General features: G+C 39.0%; 1 protein-coding gene across 1 annotated transcript in view; it reads left to right on the top strand.

The window, feature by feature from the left end:
- The first annotated feature begins 540 nt into the window (after nt 1-540).
- ECT2L (epithelial cell transforming 2 like) overlaps nt 541-18,998 on the top strand; it is a 73,283-nt gene continuing 54,825 nt past the window's right edge. The window contains exons 1-5 of the mRNA XM_081045316.1: nt 541-659; nt 7,967-8,055; nt 9,382-9,589; nt 10,628-10,761; nt 11,925-12,037. Coding sequence (XP_080901442.1) covers nt 10,660-10,761; nt 11,925-12,037 — 215 coding nt within the window. The 5' untranslated portion in view covers nt 541-659; nt 7,967-8,055; nt 9,382-9,589; nt 10,628-10,659. The remainder of the gene's footprint in view (nt 660-7,966; nt 8,056-9,381; nt 9,590-10,627; nt 10,762-11,924; nt 12,038-18,998) is intronic.

Raw genomic sequence — 18,998 nt, 5'->3', positions numbered from 1 at the left:
ACCATTTAACATATTTGTGTACATACTCCCAGACTTCTTAAACTTATTCACAAAAATTAGATCATAGTATTCACATGGTTTTCTAACCTGCTTCTCATATTGTGAACATCTTTTCATGATGATAACTATTCACCTGCATAGAAAACAAAGGCTTCACAATAACTACTTAAAGGCATTTTGACGAGAACCATTAGAAACCAATTAAGAAGGGTGGCTTTTGTTGTTTGGTTGGTTTTTCGGTTTTGGTTCTGGTGCCTGCTGTATAATGCTAACATTGACCATAAGTATTAAAATAGTCTGAGGATTTGCTGAAATAAGAAACCCCACCTTTCCCATCACACGGCCTTAAAATTGCTGGCTTTCTTTGAGAGCAAGCAAACGTTGGCTTTGGTGCCCAGGTCTTCCCGCGGGGTCCTGCAGCCTGGCGTCTGAGCCCGGCTCCTGGGCACTCAGGCCGGGCAGGTCCTGTGGAGTGTCCCTGGAGGGAGGACTTGTGAACTGCATGGGGCGGGGCGCGGGGCCCCGTTGTCGGGTCGCTATGGAGACAGCGTGCCACTGTCCTCCCGGAGCAGAGACCCGAAGTTTTGCTCCGGCTTTTCACTACGTGGTTCACAGAGGAGCAGCCTCTCGTTGCCGCATCTCTCAGCCACCTACCGGAGGTAAAGCCCTTGGCTTTGGGGCCGCGCATCTTTTGCTTGGGATCCCAGGGACACAGCGCCCGGGCCGGTTTATTCTATGCAGCACTGAGGCAGGGCACCTGGCTCCCCTTGGATGTCCTGGGAGAACCTGGGCAACTTCCGAATTACCCAAAACACTCAAGTGGCACAGGAGAGAAACAAAACAACCTTTGCGTAGAGTCAGATTTGTTTTGGGCTGCGGCTAATAAACTTGTATCTCTTCCGGAGCACGCACGTGGGACAGAGGTCCGAGTGGAGGAGGATACCCTCCCCTCCCCCCACTCCCCAGTTTTGGACTCCATACTAGGAAAGATGAGAACTGGCAGAAGGAGGAAGTCTGTTAGTGGAATCCAGTTTGGAGTCCTGTGAAAATCAGCGTTTCCCACAGTGCCCCGTGACTTTATCCCAAATGAGTGCTCGGAGGAGGTAGGTGTTTCCTCTTCACAGCCCAACTCAAACCTGACCCTACAGGACACGTGTTGTTTCTCCCCAGCACCACTTCAGTCTTTTAGGTAATGCTGCTCAGGTCATGGTGAGAGCGCAGTGCCCTGCCAGGGAGGGGAGGGAAGGCGAAATACAAAGAATCTACAGAAAATCAATTCATGGTTATAATCGTAGAGCTCTGGGTTAATATGCTACGATTTCATGAACAGGACAAATAACTAAGCCATGGTACTTATAAATATTTATCTATTTAAAAGTACTTATACTGTGCTTATTAATAAACCTTGCCATAAATATCAGAGCTAAATATCCTGACATCATCTGCACTAAAGTTCAGCGCAACCCAGGCAATTGCCTTCAGGCCCATCTTGACGTTTGTGGACCTCAGGAACCTCAGAAATCATGCCCTAAAATTCTCTCAGTGGGAGAAAGTAGGGATTAGGGCCTTGAAAGTTTTACAGCAACATAACTGGTTATTTTTCCTGAATGAATTTAAATAGTACAGTTGCTTCTTATAGCTTTAATTTTATAGCTTTAAACTGAGCAAATCCAGCGTTTGATTATGCCCAGTTTTGGCTCACAAGTGTGGCATTTCCTGTCACCTCCTGTGCTATCAACAGTGCAGGTTACCTCAAAACATGCCATCACTTTCATTATCCATCATTTATTTGTGCGTTTCATAAAAATTATATACCGGTTTACGTTCAAAATAAATCATGTTTTTACGTGCTCTGAATATAGGACATAACATATAACTGGAATAGTCTTTCATTTCTGTTTTTTCACTAACCACATGTACTTTTCTAGTACTGTCGCTCTTTTCTACAATCTTTAGACACAGATAAGCTCTTGGAAGTCATATTTAAGGGATTAAATTTTTTTCTCCACTCCTGCCGTGTTTCCCTGAAAATAAGACCTAGCTGGAACATCAGCTCTAATGCATCTTTTGGAGCAAAAATTAATATAAGACCCGGTCTTATATTGTAGTAAAATAAGATAGTAATATAAGACCGGATCTTATATTAATTTTTGCTCCAAAAGATGCATTATAGCTGATGGTCTGACTAGGTCTTATTTTTGGGGAAACACGGTAGGAGTTTATTCCTTTTTCCTGCTTTAGGAGGAAGACTTGCTATAGATTTTTTCCAATGCATACAATCTAACTTTCTCATGGAAGAAATGTCACATACATATTTCTAAAGATACTAGAAGATATTGATGACTGCCAGGTTGTAAACATAATTTACAATAAGTATCTTACCTCAGAGTGAATTCTCATCACAAATAAGTACCCTAAAATATTTCTCTTCTAATTTGCTATCGTCATGAAAGAATAATCTGTCAGATCTACTTATTAATTCAATTCTAAGCTTATTTTAACATATAACTCATTTTACATAATGATAGAAATTACTAATAGGATCACACAAGTTTATAAATTGCCACCATTGTGACACAGTTGTCAAATCCTAATAATCAATGAAGGAATTTGCCTTTTTCTTAGCCAGTAACTTGTTTTTCAGCCCTAGATTTTGCAAAGTTGGTGGATGTGAACAATTATTCATTTACTCGATATCTGCCAAATGCCTACTCGTTGGCAGACACTGAAATGGTAGGCAGCTTCTAAAATGGCTCCCAGTGACCCTAACTTCTTGGTATTCAAAACATCCTACCAAAAGAAACATGTTTACTTTTGTTCAATCAGGCATTTCCCAAGCATATTTAACCACAGACCCTGATTTTCTGGGAAATACCTATGAATATCTTATGGAGCTACTATTTGGAGAAATATAAAATGCTGGAATATGAAAAATAATTATTCCATTTAAAGAAGTAGTTATTGCCAGCATGTCATTTCTCCCTGGGGTGAATAACTAATCAACAAAGTTTACATATTAGAGAATGAATATAATCCCTTGGAAAGTTATATCTCTATCTATCCATATCTATATTTACATTTATATCTACCAGGAGTGCAAAAAAAAGTATATAAGTGGATCTTTGGTTAACGTTGCTCAAGCAGTAGTTCGCCATAATCACAAGTTTCTGGATGCTGATGGTAACCACTTTGAGCACCTCTTGTAATTGCATAAGTCAAACGTGACTTGTATTTATCTTTTGTTATCGGTATATGTTGAGTATTACAATTTTAATACAGCTTTCCTTTCTTAAAATGTGTATACCTATTTTTTTGGCACCCTCTATATATCTATATATGATATACTGTACTCACATATGTAAGCCCACCAGCCAACAGAGTGACTATTCCTTCTGTAATGTTCCACTTTTTATGTAACTCAGTAATCCCTTAACACCGAGGATAATAACAATTTTGAGAGCTTGCTAAATAAAAATTCCTTATGTTGGCCCGTGGAGGAATTTCACACAACAACAGCTGGGCATCTTATGAAACTAAGGATTTTAAAAAAATTTAATGTTAATTTAGAAGAAGGTATTTAATTTTCCACATTGCCATGAAGTTCTTATCTGAACAACACATTGGTATATTATAGTTTGCCAAGACACATCACTGCCTTGCTTTACACGTGAGGAAACTGAGGCTCAGAGAGTACATTACTTGTAAAACTTCGATTTGGAGGCATGGAAGTGAGTAAGAGCAGGGATCCAAATTTGGTGCTGTTGCTGCCCTTTAATATTTCTAAAATTGTTCCTAATATGGTCCATGCCTTTCCAATATATTCATTTTTTAAATGTGCTTCTATCTTATTGAAGTGTAGTAAGAGTAGAGGCACTGCAAATGTTTATCTTATTCTCAAATCTTCTGGCTCTCCAATAAAGTTTCTTCAGCTACTCCAGGTCCTGTTGTTTTCTCCTTCTTGGAATTTATAGCAACACATGGTTGCTTAGAAACTTAGACATTTCTGATGCTTGAATCTCAGCTAGAATTTCACTGACAACTGGTCAGTAAATTTGTGTTTTAATATCTCCAGTAATGGACATAACCTCCTGAGACAGCTAAAACAGCTGAAGTAATGGTTTTCCCACTTAGATTGATCCAAAATCTGTCTCTCTGACATCATCCATGGTTCTAATCTTTGTCTTCTGAAGATTCACAAACCATATGTAATTGATTTTGCATAAAAAAGCCTTCAGATAGTTAGTGTGTGTGTGTGTGTAGTGTGAGAAAGGGGTCCTATTTCTTTTCTCTTTTTTTAAAAAAAAAAATAGATACTGTTTTCTATAAATGGAAAAATCCATCTTTTCTTCTGATTTGTCATCTAACCAGTGCTCATGTGTACATGAGTCCATTTGGACTTTCTCTTTTATTCTCCTTGTTTAGATGTGTCTGTCTTCATACTAATACCATGAAGGTATTACTCCAATTACTCCATCCAATTACTCCAGCTTTTTTGATATCTAGAAACACGTCTCCCTGCCTTGCTCTTCCAGACTGTCTTGTCTTGACTATTTTTTGGCCCTTTAAGCTTCCATAAATATTTTAGAATCAGCTTTTCAAGTTACACACACACACACACACACACACACACACACACACACACACCACAATATCTCTTGGGATTTTTTATTGAGATTGCATTGAATCTGTAGATCAATTTGAGAGAATTAATCTCTTCATTCTTCTGAGTGTCTAATTTATGAATAAAACGTGTATTTCTTCATTTATTTAGGTCTTTAAAAATGTTTTTCAGCAAAGTTTTATAATTTTCTTCATAAAGTTTATACTTTTATTTTTTCTAGGTACTTAATAATATTTAATATTTTGTAAGTAATCTTATTTTAAAATATCTTGATGGAAATAAACCTATAGAAAATATGCCCATTGAAAGTGTAGAACTCAGTGAATTATAAAGTGAACTCCAGGGCTCCCCCTACTCCATCACTCCTTGCGTCTCGGAATCCCCTCTCAGGTCCCTCCACATCACTACTCTCTTTCCTCCCTGAAGGTAACCACCATCTTAACTTCTAACACTGTAGAACTTTGTACAAATTAAACCATACAAAATGTATTTTTTTGTTTCCAGCTTGTTTTGTTTAATGTCTTGACTGCTTCATTCACACATTTGGTGATTTGGCTGGGGTGGTTGAAACAGCGGGGGGCTGGCCCGACCTCCATCTCTCCATGTGGTCTCTCATCATTCAGTTATCTAGCCCAAGCTTATTTAAATGGCAGCTAGATCTCAGGAGTGCAAAAAATAGAAAGTGCAATTCTTCTTAAGGCTTAGACCCAGAAGTCATACATCTTCACTTCCACAACATCCCACTGGTTAAAACACGACAGTGCAAGGGTAGATTCAAAGCGGGGGAGTGCAATAGACTCCACCTCATGATGGGAGAACTGGTATGTAGCTACAGGGATGGGAGCAATATTTCGTGGCCATACGTATGGACAATATACCACGTCTGCCCTCTGGCCACAGCAGTTCACATGCCTTTACATGCAGAATACAATTACCCCTATCCCAAGACACCCAAAGTCTCATTCGATTATGGGATCAGGCGTGAAGTTCAACCTCGTGCTCCGCATTAGATCCAATTGCAAATGAGGCTCCTTGTTCTTAGCTTCTCTTGATCTAGAGACCTGTGGACCCAGCTGTCTCCCAGACACCTAGCTTCCTCACACCGGTGAAACACTAAGAGATAACAACATCAGTCTTTCCTCTTCACAATGGCAGGAGCCTGAGGGCACATGGCAGATGCTGGTACATAGCGATTCAAATCCAGCCAGGCCAACTGCTGTGATTGTTCCTTGATTATGGTATCCATTGTTCTCAGTTTCTCTTGGCTCTGCCCTGCCGACTCTTGGCTCTGTCCTCTGTCCCCCATCCTTTTCAATAAGAAATGCTTTGTGGTTACAGTTACAAGGCTTTCTCAGCCTGCTCCTTGCCTATACAAAGTTGCAGGCTCAGAGCCTATTTCAAACTTTCTTGGTCCCTTTTATTCCAAGCTGGACATGCTTTCACCAGAACTGTCTCCTTGATAATTTTATGGACTTTCTATGCATCTAATTATAACCCATTCTATTGGACAAAAGTTATATCCACAAATTTCTGTGCGATAGGGCCTTCTCTACCTTGTGCTGTGGAACAAAGTCTTTAAGATTCTGAGAAACTTTTTTATTTTCTAACTGAGAGGGTGTCTGAGGTACCACCAAAACTTTTCAAAGGCCTTATCAAAGAGGACTTTGAAATGAGGCCATTAATTCCTTTGAGACTTTTGGCTGGCTGAAGATACTGTACTATATTGTTATTTATTTCCACTAAATTCTATCCAAAACTTCAATAGATCTTTCAGGCAATGTCATGTCCCTCTTACTGTATCATATGCAGCTAAAGAAGCCAATCAGCATTTTCTATGAACTGCTTGGAATCTCTTTAGCCACGTGTACATATTCCTTGGTACATTTTCTATGGTCCACAGTAATGCAGGCAATGGAGCTGCCAAACCTTCCACTGTTACCTAACACAGGTCACCCCTTTTCCAGCCTTTCATAGGAAGCTCACCGCTCTTCAGTCTCCACTAACAGTCTCCCACCACCCTTTTCAATTGCCACTTGCTGAGCTTTCCCAAAGTCAATGCCATGTCCTTTAAGTTATGCATGCTATGGTATAAACTCTACTTCCAGGTACCAATTTTTGTACCAGTTATTATGGCTAAATAACAGACCACCCCAAAATTTAGTGGCTTAAAGCAATAATCACTTATTTTCTCATGATCCTGAGGGCCAGCTGGGCCCCGTTGAACAGTTGTTCTACTCCATGCAGTTCTCACTAGAATCTTCCTTTTCTCACTGCTCTACAGAGTCCCCTTTGTCCATAAGTTAACTGTCCATACATATGTGAGTGTTTCTGGACTCAATTGATCCATTCTATTGACTTATTTGTCTGTTCTTGTGTCAATATCTCTTGCTCTTATTGACACTAGTTTTATAAGAAATAAGTTCTGATATCATGTAGAGTCTTAACAATTTGTTCGTTTTTGAAGCTGTCTTTGCTATTCTTGACCCTTTGCGTTTCCATAACATTTTATAATGAATTTGACACACACACACCTGCTGGGTTCCGACTGAGATTGTATTGAGTAATAGATTAGTTTGGTAGAACCAACGTCTATACAGATGTATACTCTTATTTAAATCTTTAAAATCTTTTCTTGATTAAAAATTTTAGTATTCTGTGTGGAGTACTTGTTCCTCTTTGGTTTCAATTGGATTTAAAAAAATTATTTACACATGATATGTTGTTGTTTAATAAAGATTTGTTGTTAGTATAAAGAAATACAGATTTTTTTTTTAATGTTGCCCTATGGGCAGCAAGCCTGCTAAGATTAGGCATTAAATCTGTAGATTGTTTTGTATTTTCTACATACAATTACGCCATTAATAAATAATGAAAATCTTATTTTTCATTTTCAATTATTTTACATTTTATTTTATTGCATTATTGCATTGGACAGAACAATGTTGAGTAAAGGTGGTAGTAGCTATCAGAGGGAAAGTTTCAACACTTCCTATTACATTTAATGTTTGCCATGTTTCATATGTCTTTATATGGGTGAGGAAGTTCTGTTCGAGTCCTAGTTTGTTATGAGTTTTTTTGTTATGAATGGGTGTTGGAAGTTTAAAAAATGCACTTTTTTTGTATCTACTGAGATTACCACATATTTTTTCTCCTTTATTTTGTAAATGATGATAAGTACATTGATTTTGTAATATTAAACCAAATATACATTCCAAGAATAAATCAAACTTGGTGGCAATATAGTATCTTTTTTATACATTGCTAGGTTTGGTGTTCTAATATTTTGGTCAGGATTTTTACATTTATGTTTATAATAATAAACCTATAATATTCCTTTCTTGTAAGGTCCTTGTTGGGTTTTGGTACCAAGGTTATGCTGACTTTGTAAAAGACGGGAATAATTCCAACTTTTCCTATTCTCTTGAAGATTTTATGTAAGTTTACAGTTATTTTTTCCTTAAATGTTTTGTAGATACAAATATTGGTTCCAGGATTAAGGTGCTGCCATAATAATAGCAACAAATTTCAAATTCTGTGGCATTAACATTCATGTCTGGCAGCATGAAATTGTTATTAAATTGTTATTGGACACTTGGAAAGATGGTAATCTATGTTACGTAGTGAAAAAATTTTATAAAACTATAGTCTTGAATAGGGTAAAGGGCATATTATATATCTAATAAGCTATGTACTTTATGCAAATAGGCAGAAAATTGATGTTATTAGAACAAGTTCATTACTAATGGCTGCATTTGTCAAGGTATTACAAGAAATAGAGGCACTCAGAACATATTTGGCTGGTGTGCAAGTAGGAATATAAAGGAATTCAGAGATAGCCAAAAAACTTAGGTACTTGCAAGGTTGGGAAGGTGTAATTGATTCACAACTTCAACTAGTGTAAAAACAACTGAGAGGGCCTTTGAGCAACAAATGCGGTTTAAAACTCTGCCTAGCAGCAAGGAACAAGTCAAGTGTGTAGCTCTCACATTATCATTAGAAGCTCTGAATGGAACAAGGCAGTGCCCAGCAAATACATTCAGCTGGAAAAGTATCTCAGGGAAGGAGACTTAGGATTTGGCTTTTCCTAAGGAAGCCTGATAGGCTCAAAATGCTTGCAGTTAAATTGAGAGAGAGAGAGACAGACAGAGAGAGAGAGAGAGAGAGAGAGAGAGAGAGAGAGAGGAGAGACCTAAACAATTGTGGCATGTAGCACTGCCTAGAATCAAATAAATAACTTGAGATAGATTTTGAGACTGTGGCTTTCTCAAAAGAATCACCAAATTGCAAGGGATTAACTCTTATATGTCATCCTTCTCCTTTAAAAATGGGAATATTTGTTGAAGTTATCCTTTCCCTGTTCTACCATGTGTATAGGGATAACTTAGCTTTTTAGTTCAGGGATCTCTAGGTCAGGAAGAAATTTATCTGGATTTGTGGAAACTGTATGAATCATTCATATCTCCTGGGACCTAAGCTAAAACTATTGATGAGATGGGACTTTGGGTGTGTTCCTTAAGAAATGGATAAATGTATTCTGCATGTGAGAAAAGAAGGGAACTGAGCTAAAGGGTGAACTCAGAGATATTGTATTACTGTTCGTGCTCTTGTATAATCATCTCCCTTGGAGTGTGGGCCGGACTTAGTGACTTGCTTTTAAGTAATAGGATAGAGCAAACGTGATGGGATATTACTTCTGAGGTTAGGTTACAAAGAGACTGTGTGCCTTCTCTTGCTTTTTCATTTGTTCATTCGGATGAAAGCCAGCCACCATATGAACTGCCCTCTGGAGAGGCCCATGTGGCAAGGAAGACAAGGGAGGCCTCCAGCCAACAGCCAGTGAGAGCTGAGGCCTTCAGTCCAATAGCCCATGAGCAACTGAATCCTGCCAACAACCATATGAATGAGTTCCAAATCCTTCAGGTGAGACAAGTCCTGGCCAATACCTTGATGGCAGCCTTATAAGCAGAGGTACCTATTATGGACTTAATTATATGCCTCCAAATGTTAAAGCCCTAATCTCCAAGGTGACTATATTTGGAGATAGAACCTATAAAGAGGTAATGAAAGTTAAATTATGTTGTAAGGGTGGGACCTTAATCCAAGAGGAGTGGTGTCCTTATAAGGAGAGGAAGAGACATCAGAGATATCTGCGTGTGTGTGTGTGTGTGTGTGTGTGTGTGTGTGTGTGTACACACAGATGAGAGGCCTTGTGAGAACACAGCGAGAAGGTGGCTATATAGAAGCCAGGAAGACAGGTCTCCTCAGAAACCATCCCTGACAGCACCTTAATCTTGGACTTCTAGCATCCAGAACTGGGAGAAAATAAAATGTTGTTCATGCCACCTAGTCTGGGGTATTTTGTTATGGTAGCCTGAGTAGAATAATGTAATACTCCACTAAGCTGTGCCTAGATTCCTGACCTTCAGAAACTTTGAGATAATAAGGGTTTGTTGTTTTTAGCTGTTAAATTTTGGGATAATTTGTTATGCAGCAATGGATAACTAATACATTATCCTATTTTTTTCTCTCTACATCCTCTTTGATTTGTGTCCTCAAAAGATCGGGAGGTGGAGTACCCTCTTTGAGCCCTTCACATTCTTGCTTTCCAGGGAAAGGGAAAGTCAGTAGTCCTGGCTGATAAAGAATCATTCCAATTTCTGAGTCATTTTCCCAAAAAAGTGAAAAAACAACTCTGGTTTAGATTCACATTTGGGTGCAAGTAGATGAGGACAGAATAAATTACAATAATTTGGCATGCATGAACTTCTTGTGTATAGTTGTATGGATCCTCCTCCATGAATATATACACATATACACACACACACACACACACACACATATACACACATATATGTGTGTATATATACATATATATATATATATATATATATATATATATATATATATATGAATTGCTCTAATTATATGATTCCTATAAGGACAACATTAATATACTGGATATTTCTAGGTGATCTTAACTAAACATCTATTGAAATGAACCTATAGTTTCTAGGACTGGAAGAAAATAATTTGCTGAGATGTCAGCTGGGGATTCTTCCAGGAAAACCCTGGAAATGGAGAGCTTCCACACAAGATTCAGTGCCTGGACACCGTTTAACAACAAGTCATTAAATAGACAGGTGAGTTACATACTCTAGAGTAAAACAAGTTTAATTAGTATGGCTAATTTTACTATGATATTTTGGGTCTCATGTTGCTATATATTTTTATTTAAAGAAAACCTCTAAAGAATTTAGTTTTTGAGTTACTTTAAGCAAAAATAAACCTATATTTGTCTGTGCCAAACATGGTTTCTTCTCACGCCAGTCCCCAGCTCTTACCTTATGGGAGGCTCAAGATCTGTCTTCCCCTTTCCTCTGTATCTCCAGAGACAATCTAGAAACCTCCAGAACACACACTGTTAGCTGTAATGGAGGAGGAGAAAAGAGAAGGTGTTCGGGTGGCATTTTGGAGTGGAGAGTGTTATTGTGTATTTCTCTGTGTATTTCTTTAATCCTCTCTTCCCTTCTGTGCCACCTGCATGGTTTGATGGCCTGGGGATGCCCCCTTTGAAAGGTAGTGCAAATAGTCATCGAATGGCTCTGTCAGACCATATTGGAGGTTGCCTGGGTCCTCAGAGCTCCTGCGTGGTTCAGGCCCATTCACACGGGAAGGAAACTAGGCAGACTGGGCCAAAGCCTGACTGAGTAACAGAGCCAGTGAGGTGGTATATGCCATCTGAGCAAAGCTGGACTGAAACCCAGGTTTGGGGGGGACACTGATTCTGGGGGTATGTCTTCCCTGGAGACACATCTAACAATGGCTATTTGACAATATTTCTTAACTTTCATTTTGGTGGATACTATAAAGATATAGGACTGTGGGTTAGCGAAATCATACCTATTTTAAATGGCCTTGTTTTCACAATTAGACAGGTGTAGCCTGTTTGTGTTTTCAAGATGAAATGTTTGGAATCTGTTTCCCCAGGCCACATTGGCTTAGGTAGAAACAAAAGCCAGGATTCTCTCTTTGTTTTGAAAGATGCCTCCCTGGGCCCCTCTGTACTCACATCACCCCAGCCTTTTCCACCAGCCCACCCAACAAGCCTGGGCTCGTCTGTATCGCTGAATAAAAACAGTCTAAGCTAAAGGGAGAGACCTCTGCTACATATGTGAAAGTGCTTTGTGAGCTGTAATGTGCTATGCAAATATTAGCTGAGAGGTAGTTAGGTTGCCTAAGGATTGCTTAGCAACTAAGAATATATTAAACTATACAAAAAAATGTTGTTTCCTTCCCTTTATAGCTCTTTCTGGAAAGAGTTGCTCTTATAAGTCATTGGTTTGACCTCTGGACAAACAAGCAACGTCAAGAATTCTTACTCACGATATTTTTACGATGCACTAAATCACAATTAAGGTAAATGTAGCCTAATGATGTAATTATTGATTCTTCAAAAAATGAAATATGGTAAAATGTTTCTATAACCTTTAAGGGTTTTTTTTCCCCCCTGGAGAAAACAAATAAAGCAATTGATATTTTTAGGTTTATAAACATACTCTTCTAGTGCTTGCTTCCTCCTTGAGGGTGAAACGGTACCTTGGGGGCTTTAATATCTTCCTACCACCATGGGACGTTTCGTTTTTGCAAAAACTTATAAATAGCATCAGCCAGTGAATTTTTAACATTCGATTAGTATATTAAATTCTCCTTGGAGCTATCAGACAGACAAGACATTTCAAGCAGATATCTGGTACATAGGTAGGCAGTCCGTAGATATCTGTTACACGAATGGATGGATCTGAAAACTGACAAGTGACCATGGTAGTGAAGTAGGAATATTTTCCTGTGAGTCCCCAAATGATGTAAATGATGTTGAATCTGCCGGCAGTTTCTGGGTGCGGGCTAGGATTGTGTCTTGTGAGACCGAAGAATGGAAACACGGACCCAGGAGAGGCAAAGAGTTGTAAAGGAAGATTATTAGAGGCAGGAGACAAGGTTGCAGCTCCCGAGTGGGAGGGGGTCCCAAATGGGGGTGCCCAGTGACTGAGGCGAAAGCTCTTACTTTCATACCTTCCCTTGCCTGCTTGGGGAAGGGGGCTGGAGCCTTCTAATGGAATTCATCTATTAAGTTTGTCCTGTTTGCTCATCCTGAAGGGATTAAGGAACCACCCCATTCCTATCTATCAGATCTGCTCCTTTGTCCGGCCAGAAGGGATTTGAGATTATTAACCTCAAGGCGTATTCTCATGTCTCTGTCCTGGAGTGAAGGAGACATTCCAGGACCTGGAGTTTCAGGATATGGCTGCTTTTTGTTTATTCCACCAGGGACCCCCCTGTCTACCTAGCAAGGTGCTAACTAACCTGTCTCAGTGGCAACGTTTAGGAATAAGGGCAAGACTTGCACAGCAGTGGTCACTGACTGCCAGTGGGTCCTTGTTCTTATCCTTACCCTGCCCTCCTGTTATGTGTATAATTTACTTTGAAATACTCCAGCAGAGACAATGTGATATTTGAAGGTGTTAGTTGAAATACCAGGGTAGCTAGCATTTGACCAGGAATTAATACTCTAGAGGTAGTTAGCTAGCATTGTATTGAAAAGGTCACAGTCTCAGTTATTATCAGATACTTTGCTAATCAGCATAGCAAATATCAGACGTTATAGTTATTATAAGAGCAACTAGTGGCTTGTTAACTTGCCAGATGAATGTTAGAAATGGACTCTCTATGATGACACGAAAGATATTCAGATGTGGGATAGACCACGATGATCTAGGGAACCCTCCCGCTGCCAAGATTTGAAGAATCCAGCCAAGCTTGTTGCAGGTGCTTGTAAGGATGGTTTCCCAGGATTCATCCCCAAATTAATGGCCTAGGGATTTCTGGTAGCCTGAGACCAACAATGAGGGTCGTGATAGAATCCCGTTTCTGGAACTTGTCCTGTTTCTTGCCCTTTCTCAATGGAGTGAAACTTTCATCCAAAGGACAGAGAGCTGGGACTTCATCAAGCTTACAGAAGAGACTGCGTGAAGTAGTTTGGGCTTCTTCACTAAGGTTTGCTCACTGAAAGTCTAAGTGTGGCATCATTTGGTCTGAATGGCTGTCACTACAACCTGGGGGTGAGGTTGTGGGGAGAGATGAGCTTTTGGACTTCTTAGGTAGCTCTCAAAAAGTACCCGAGAGCCATACAAGACCAAATTGGCTTCTTTTAGTTTGCAACACCTGCCTCCCACTTTCCCTGGCACTTTTTCATGCCCGTCTCTTGGGACCAGCCATTTCATCTCCTACCTGCTCACTTACCTCCTCCGTTGTCAGCTTTCTCCTGCCTACATGGCTGCGTCGTTGTCCCTGATAAAGTCACTGAGTCACAGAAGGGAGACAGACACACCTTCCTGGCTGTGTTGAAAGAGACTGCAAAGACAAGCCACAGAGAAATAGGCTCTTCAACGCTTTAAAATCAAGGAAGCGAACTTTTTATTGCAGTTATTGGCTAGTTTCCTTTTCCTGCTTCTTTACCGCTTTCAAGATAAGAAAACAACGGACCCAACCTCACATCCATCATTGCTTTGTGGTGTAGTCGCCATATATCATAAACCAAGCACTTCTAGTTGTAACCACTAGAGGTCATTGGAGATCTTGTGGTATATTTTGAGGCTTATTAACATGAAGCCTGGCATTCTGTCAATGGAAACTGCATTCTTTGTCTGGTACCTGAATTCTTCTTTCGATGTAACAAAGATATGAAATTAATCTGTTCAGTGAAATTACTTTGCTTTGTTTCACAGCAGCTGTGTTTCTGTAGAGTGCGGTATGTATTTTATAGTTCCACAGAGCTGTTATTACATATTCTGGGATGCTGATTTCCGGGGAAATTGTATGTGAATTTCTGGTCTCTAGATTTGGCACCCTGAACTCATCTTTACTTTGTAGTGGTGGTTTTCGTTGCTGAACACCAATCAGTTCACTCCCCAAAGTCTGGATCAAGTCTTTCTTATACCACTTCCTCCCCATTTCTATCAGTCAGCCCGTTCTTGCCTACCGGCATCTGCAGAGGCCAGGTGCCAATCGTCTAATCCAATTTGAACTGTGCTCAATTTCAATTAAATCTGAAAGCCCAACTCATTTTATTCTTTAGATTAAAGTTAGTACACTCAACTTTCTTTTAAACATCTTTGTTGAGATATAATTCATAGAAAATAAAATTCACCCATTTAAAGAATATAATTCAGTGGCTTTAGTAAATTCACAGAGTTATGCAACCATCACCACAATCTAAGTTTAGAAGATTTCCATCACCCTGAAAAGAAACCCCCAACCACTAGCAGTCGTTCTTCATCTCCATCTTCCAGCACTGGGCAACCACTAATCTACCTTCTGTTTCTATAGATTTGCCTTTGCTGGACTTCTCATATAAATGGAATCATACAAAACATTTCTTCTATGACTGGCTACTTTCATGTATTATAGATAATGTTCTCAAGGTTCATCCATTTTTTGGAAGCATGTATCAGCACTTCTTTCCTTTTTATGGCCAAGGTAATATTCCATTGTATGGATATACTATATTTTATTTATCCATTCATCAATTGATGGGCATTTGGGTTGTTTCCACATTTTGGGCATTGTGAATAATGCTGGTATGAACATCTGTGCAAAAGTTTTTCCATATGGATGTCTTTCTTTCTTTTAGATATATACCTAGGAATGGAATTGCTGGGTCAAATGGTGACAGAGCAGTCAACTTTCAATCAATTATTAAGCGTTTCTTTTGAATCATATTTATTCCTACAGTCCTTGTTCCCCCATAACTGTGAATAACCTTGTGAATAAATGAGAGAATTTATCATTGTTTGAATACTTGAAATCTTTTTTTTTTTTTTTAATACTTGAAATCTTTATACTTAAGCTAGGCTATTTTTGTGCAAAATACCTTGTTTACAAGGCAGAGAAGCCATTGTTTTTGATGCTTTGTTTTATAATTTCTTAAAAACATTGTTTTAATTCAGGCAGTTATAGCTATAAAATTTAAACAAGATATTGCAGTATTGGTCAGAAATATGTTGTCACAATTTTCTTTAAAAGTTTCTTCTTAATGTCTATGAGAGATTATTAGATATTCAAATATCTAAGATTTTTCTTTTCTGTCCTAATAAATACTCCATATTTTTAAGATTTAAGATTTCTTAAATGGAGTGTTATAATATTTGAGACATTTTTCAAAGGTTCAGATTCTTAAACTATCCCTCTGTCAAATTCTCCCTCTAACCTCAACTTAAATGTCACCTCTCCTGGGAAGCCTTCCCTGCTCATCTTTCATCCCCGCAATTTTTACAAACCTCTATCATGTCATTTCCCCCACTGCATTATGCTTATATGACCACGTGTCTAATGGTTTCCACTGGTGTCGTCTCCCAGCCACTAGACTAGGCTGACCTTTTCTGTGACTCCTTAAAGGAAATTGAGCTGTTTGTGTCTGTCACACTTCAAGAAACCCATGAGAAGTTTGCATGAGTCTCCTAGCTACACTGGTGAGACCGGTTTCAAATTGCCTCTGCTCCTTACCGGGTCACACCTTACACAAAGGCCTTTCATTCCAAGGCCGGAGAAGTTCAAACTTGTAGCTTTCCCTAGTGGGTGGGGCAGCATGCATGCAAATTCATTCCCAAGAGATGGATAGGTTGTCTGCGTGCACGTACATGTGCATGCGTGTGTGTGTGTGTGTGTGTATGTGTCTGTGTGTGTGTCAGGGAGAGAGACAGGGAGATAATAAACAGTGAAGGATTAGCGCTTCTTATTTGCCTCCCTTAGAGCCAACTGGAAATGGGTTTGGAGGGCAGAAAAATGTACTGACCAATCAACACTTAGGAGAGCACATGCCCTAAATCCCACTTCAGTATATCCACTACTCTTTCCGAGCAGCCTCTGGGAGGGCTCAGTGAGGATGTGTATCTCAGTTGTGAACTGTGAAGAAATCTCATATAAATTTTTCAGAAACAACACACTTCTAGGTTAATTTTGAATAGAGAACAGCTAGAGAACAACTACATCACTGTGAGTTACTGAATGTCCATTTGAAAGAATATTTCTGTGTGTAGGCAACAGACAGGAGATGGGGGTCTTCAGAGACACACTGAGGTTCTAAATATCTAACAAAGTCTTGAAGTTTGGGTCAACCTGACTCTTCCCATCCCCCAGCCCGTGTTCTGGACACGATCCTATCCTTTCACATAGACCAGATGGGCATAGGTAATCGTATGTAATATTAGCATTTGTTGATGGGGTGCTTTTTAGGGATGGGATGGATGAAGCTAAGAAAGAAAATCCTTGAGTTTAAAAGAAAAGGAGAAACGGAAAACCCAAAGCTGTTTTATTGAGTGGGGGTGGGGACAGAGGAAGAGTGGAGAGTGGGAAAGTCATTGACTATATTAAGTAAACCCATGCACTTGAAGTTTTCACTTCCTGTTGTATAAGTTGTGCCATTCTCCCTTAATAATGTTTAACTTATCTCTGTAGCACTTAGCACCACCTGATATCATGTTATGTACAGTGCTTGTTGGTTTCTTTCTGGTCTGTCTCCTCCATGGGAATGTAGCTCCTTGAAGGCAAGAACTTTTTCTGGTGACTCTCTCTGTCCCTGGTACTTAAGCAATACCAGGTACATAGCAGTCACTCAATAAATGCATGTTGAATGAATGCAGATGTCTGAAAAACTCCTGATTGCAACAATAACACAAAGATAATCAGAAAATTTTTTTCATTTAATAGTTCTCAGGAGAAAAGTATTTTTCAAGATATTGCAAGTTTTTGAATAGAGGAGATTACCAATACTTTGCTTCATTCAAGACTTTTCATTGTTTAATCCAAGACCTCTATAAAGCAATCCAAAATCATGTACAGTGATAATACCCAAGGGTGCCATGCCACCCAACTCCCAGGGATGCTATTAGGTTGATGCAAAAGTCATTGTGGTTTTTGCAATGATTTTTAACTTTTTAAAGCGCAATCACTTTTGCACCAACCTAATATTTCACGCAGTCATCTGTGTGAATGGCACCTGTTGAAGGTCAATGCACAACTTCCCGAATGCAGCAGCCCTGAGGATACTACCTATAAAGGATGTACCTTTATAAAGTACATAATATTAGCTTCCAGATATACCAAGTGGCCTTTTACTCTCTGCATAAGAGGAATCTGATTCAGGTAATTCATGGGAAAATGGAGACAAAGTGTAAAGAGACCACCTCTCTGTATTCTGCATTTCAGAACCACTTTAGGAAATGTCCAGGAAGGTTACAGCAGAGAAGTGTGGAAGTGGCTGCCCACAAGACCTAAATGGCCTAGCAAGTCTTAGAAGCAGAAGTGGCATGCCCGTAATACATAGGAAACATTCCATGGATGTTTGTCATCATTCCTCCTACTCTCTCTATGCATTTATTTGATTTTATGGTCAGAATGTTTTCAATTGCAAATAACAGAAATGGGATTCAAACCAGTTTAAGAAGAAATGGGAATTTATTGAGTTTTAAGATTTGTCTAGTTTAGCTTCATGCTGGGCTAAATCCTTGGATTCAAACTATGTTACCACAGCGTTTCTCTTTCTGTCTCTGTCTCTGTCTCTGTCTCTCTGTCTCTCTGTCTCTCTGTCTCTCTGTCTCTCTGTCTCTCTCTCTCTCTCTCCTCCCTCCCTTCTCTCAGCTTTGCTTCCCTACATGTGTTGCATAAACTAAAAAGATAAGTGCAAGACCATTAATAAAGAAATTATAAATTTGTATTAAAGAATAGTGAAAGAAAAAAATCCTGCATAAATAGATCGATGTGCCAGTTTAAAGATACCAGTTCTCTCCAAATTAATCTTCAAGTTCAATTAGATCTCAGTACAAATCCCCAAATAGGATTTTCTCAGGGACCTTGAGAAACTGATTCTAAAGTTAATTCAGAAAAGAAAATGGACAACAATGACTAAGAGAAATTTTAAATATAAAGAAAAAAATGAGTAAGAATTTTTTTTGCCAGATAATAAAACCACGTTTATCCATTTAAAAAGATGCCCCTATGACCCAGCAATTCCACTTCTGGGTATTTATCTGGAGAAAACAAAAACACTGATTTGAAAAGATATATGTACTCCTATATTCCTTGCAGCATTGTTTACAATAGCCATGATATGGAAGCAACCTAGGTGTCCATCAATAGGTGAACGGATAAAGAAGATGTGCTACATATATTCAATAGAATATTACTCAGCAATATAAAAGAATGAAATCTTGCCATTTGTGACAACATGGATGGACCTAGAGGGAATTATGCTAAGTAAAATAAGTCCGATAGTAAAAGACAAATACCATATGATTTCACTTACATGTGGAATCAAAAAAAAAAC

The sequence above is a fragment of the Rhinolophus hipposideros genome (assembly GCF_964194185.1).
Source record: "Rhinolophus hipposideros genome assembly, chromosome: 3".
Taxonomy (NCBI): domain Eukaryota; kingdom Metazoa; phylum Chordata; class Mammalia; order Chiroptera; family Rhinolophidae; genus Rhinolophus; species Rhinolophus hipposideros.
The sequence above is the reverse complement of the archived record's forward strand: the minus strand, read 5'-3'. Positions and strand labels throughout refer to the sequence as shown.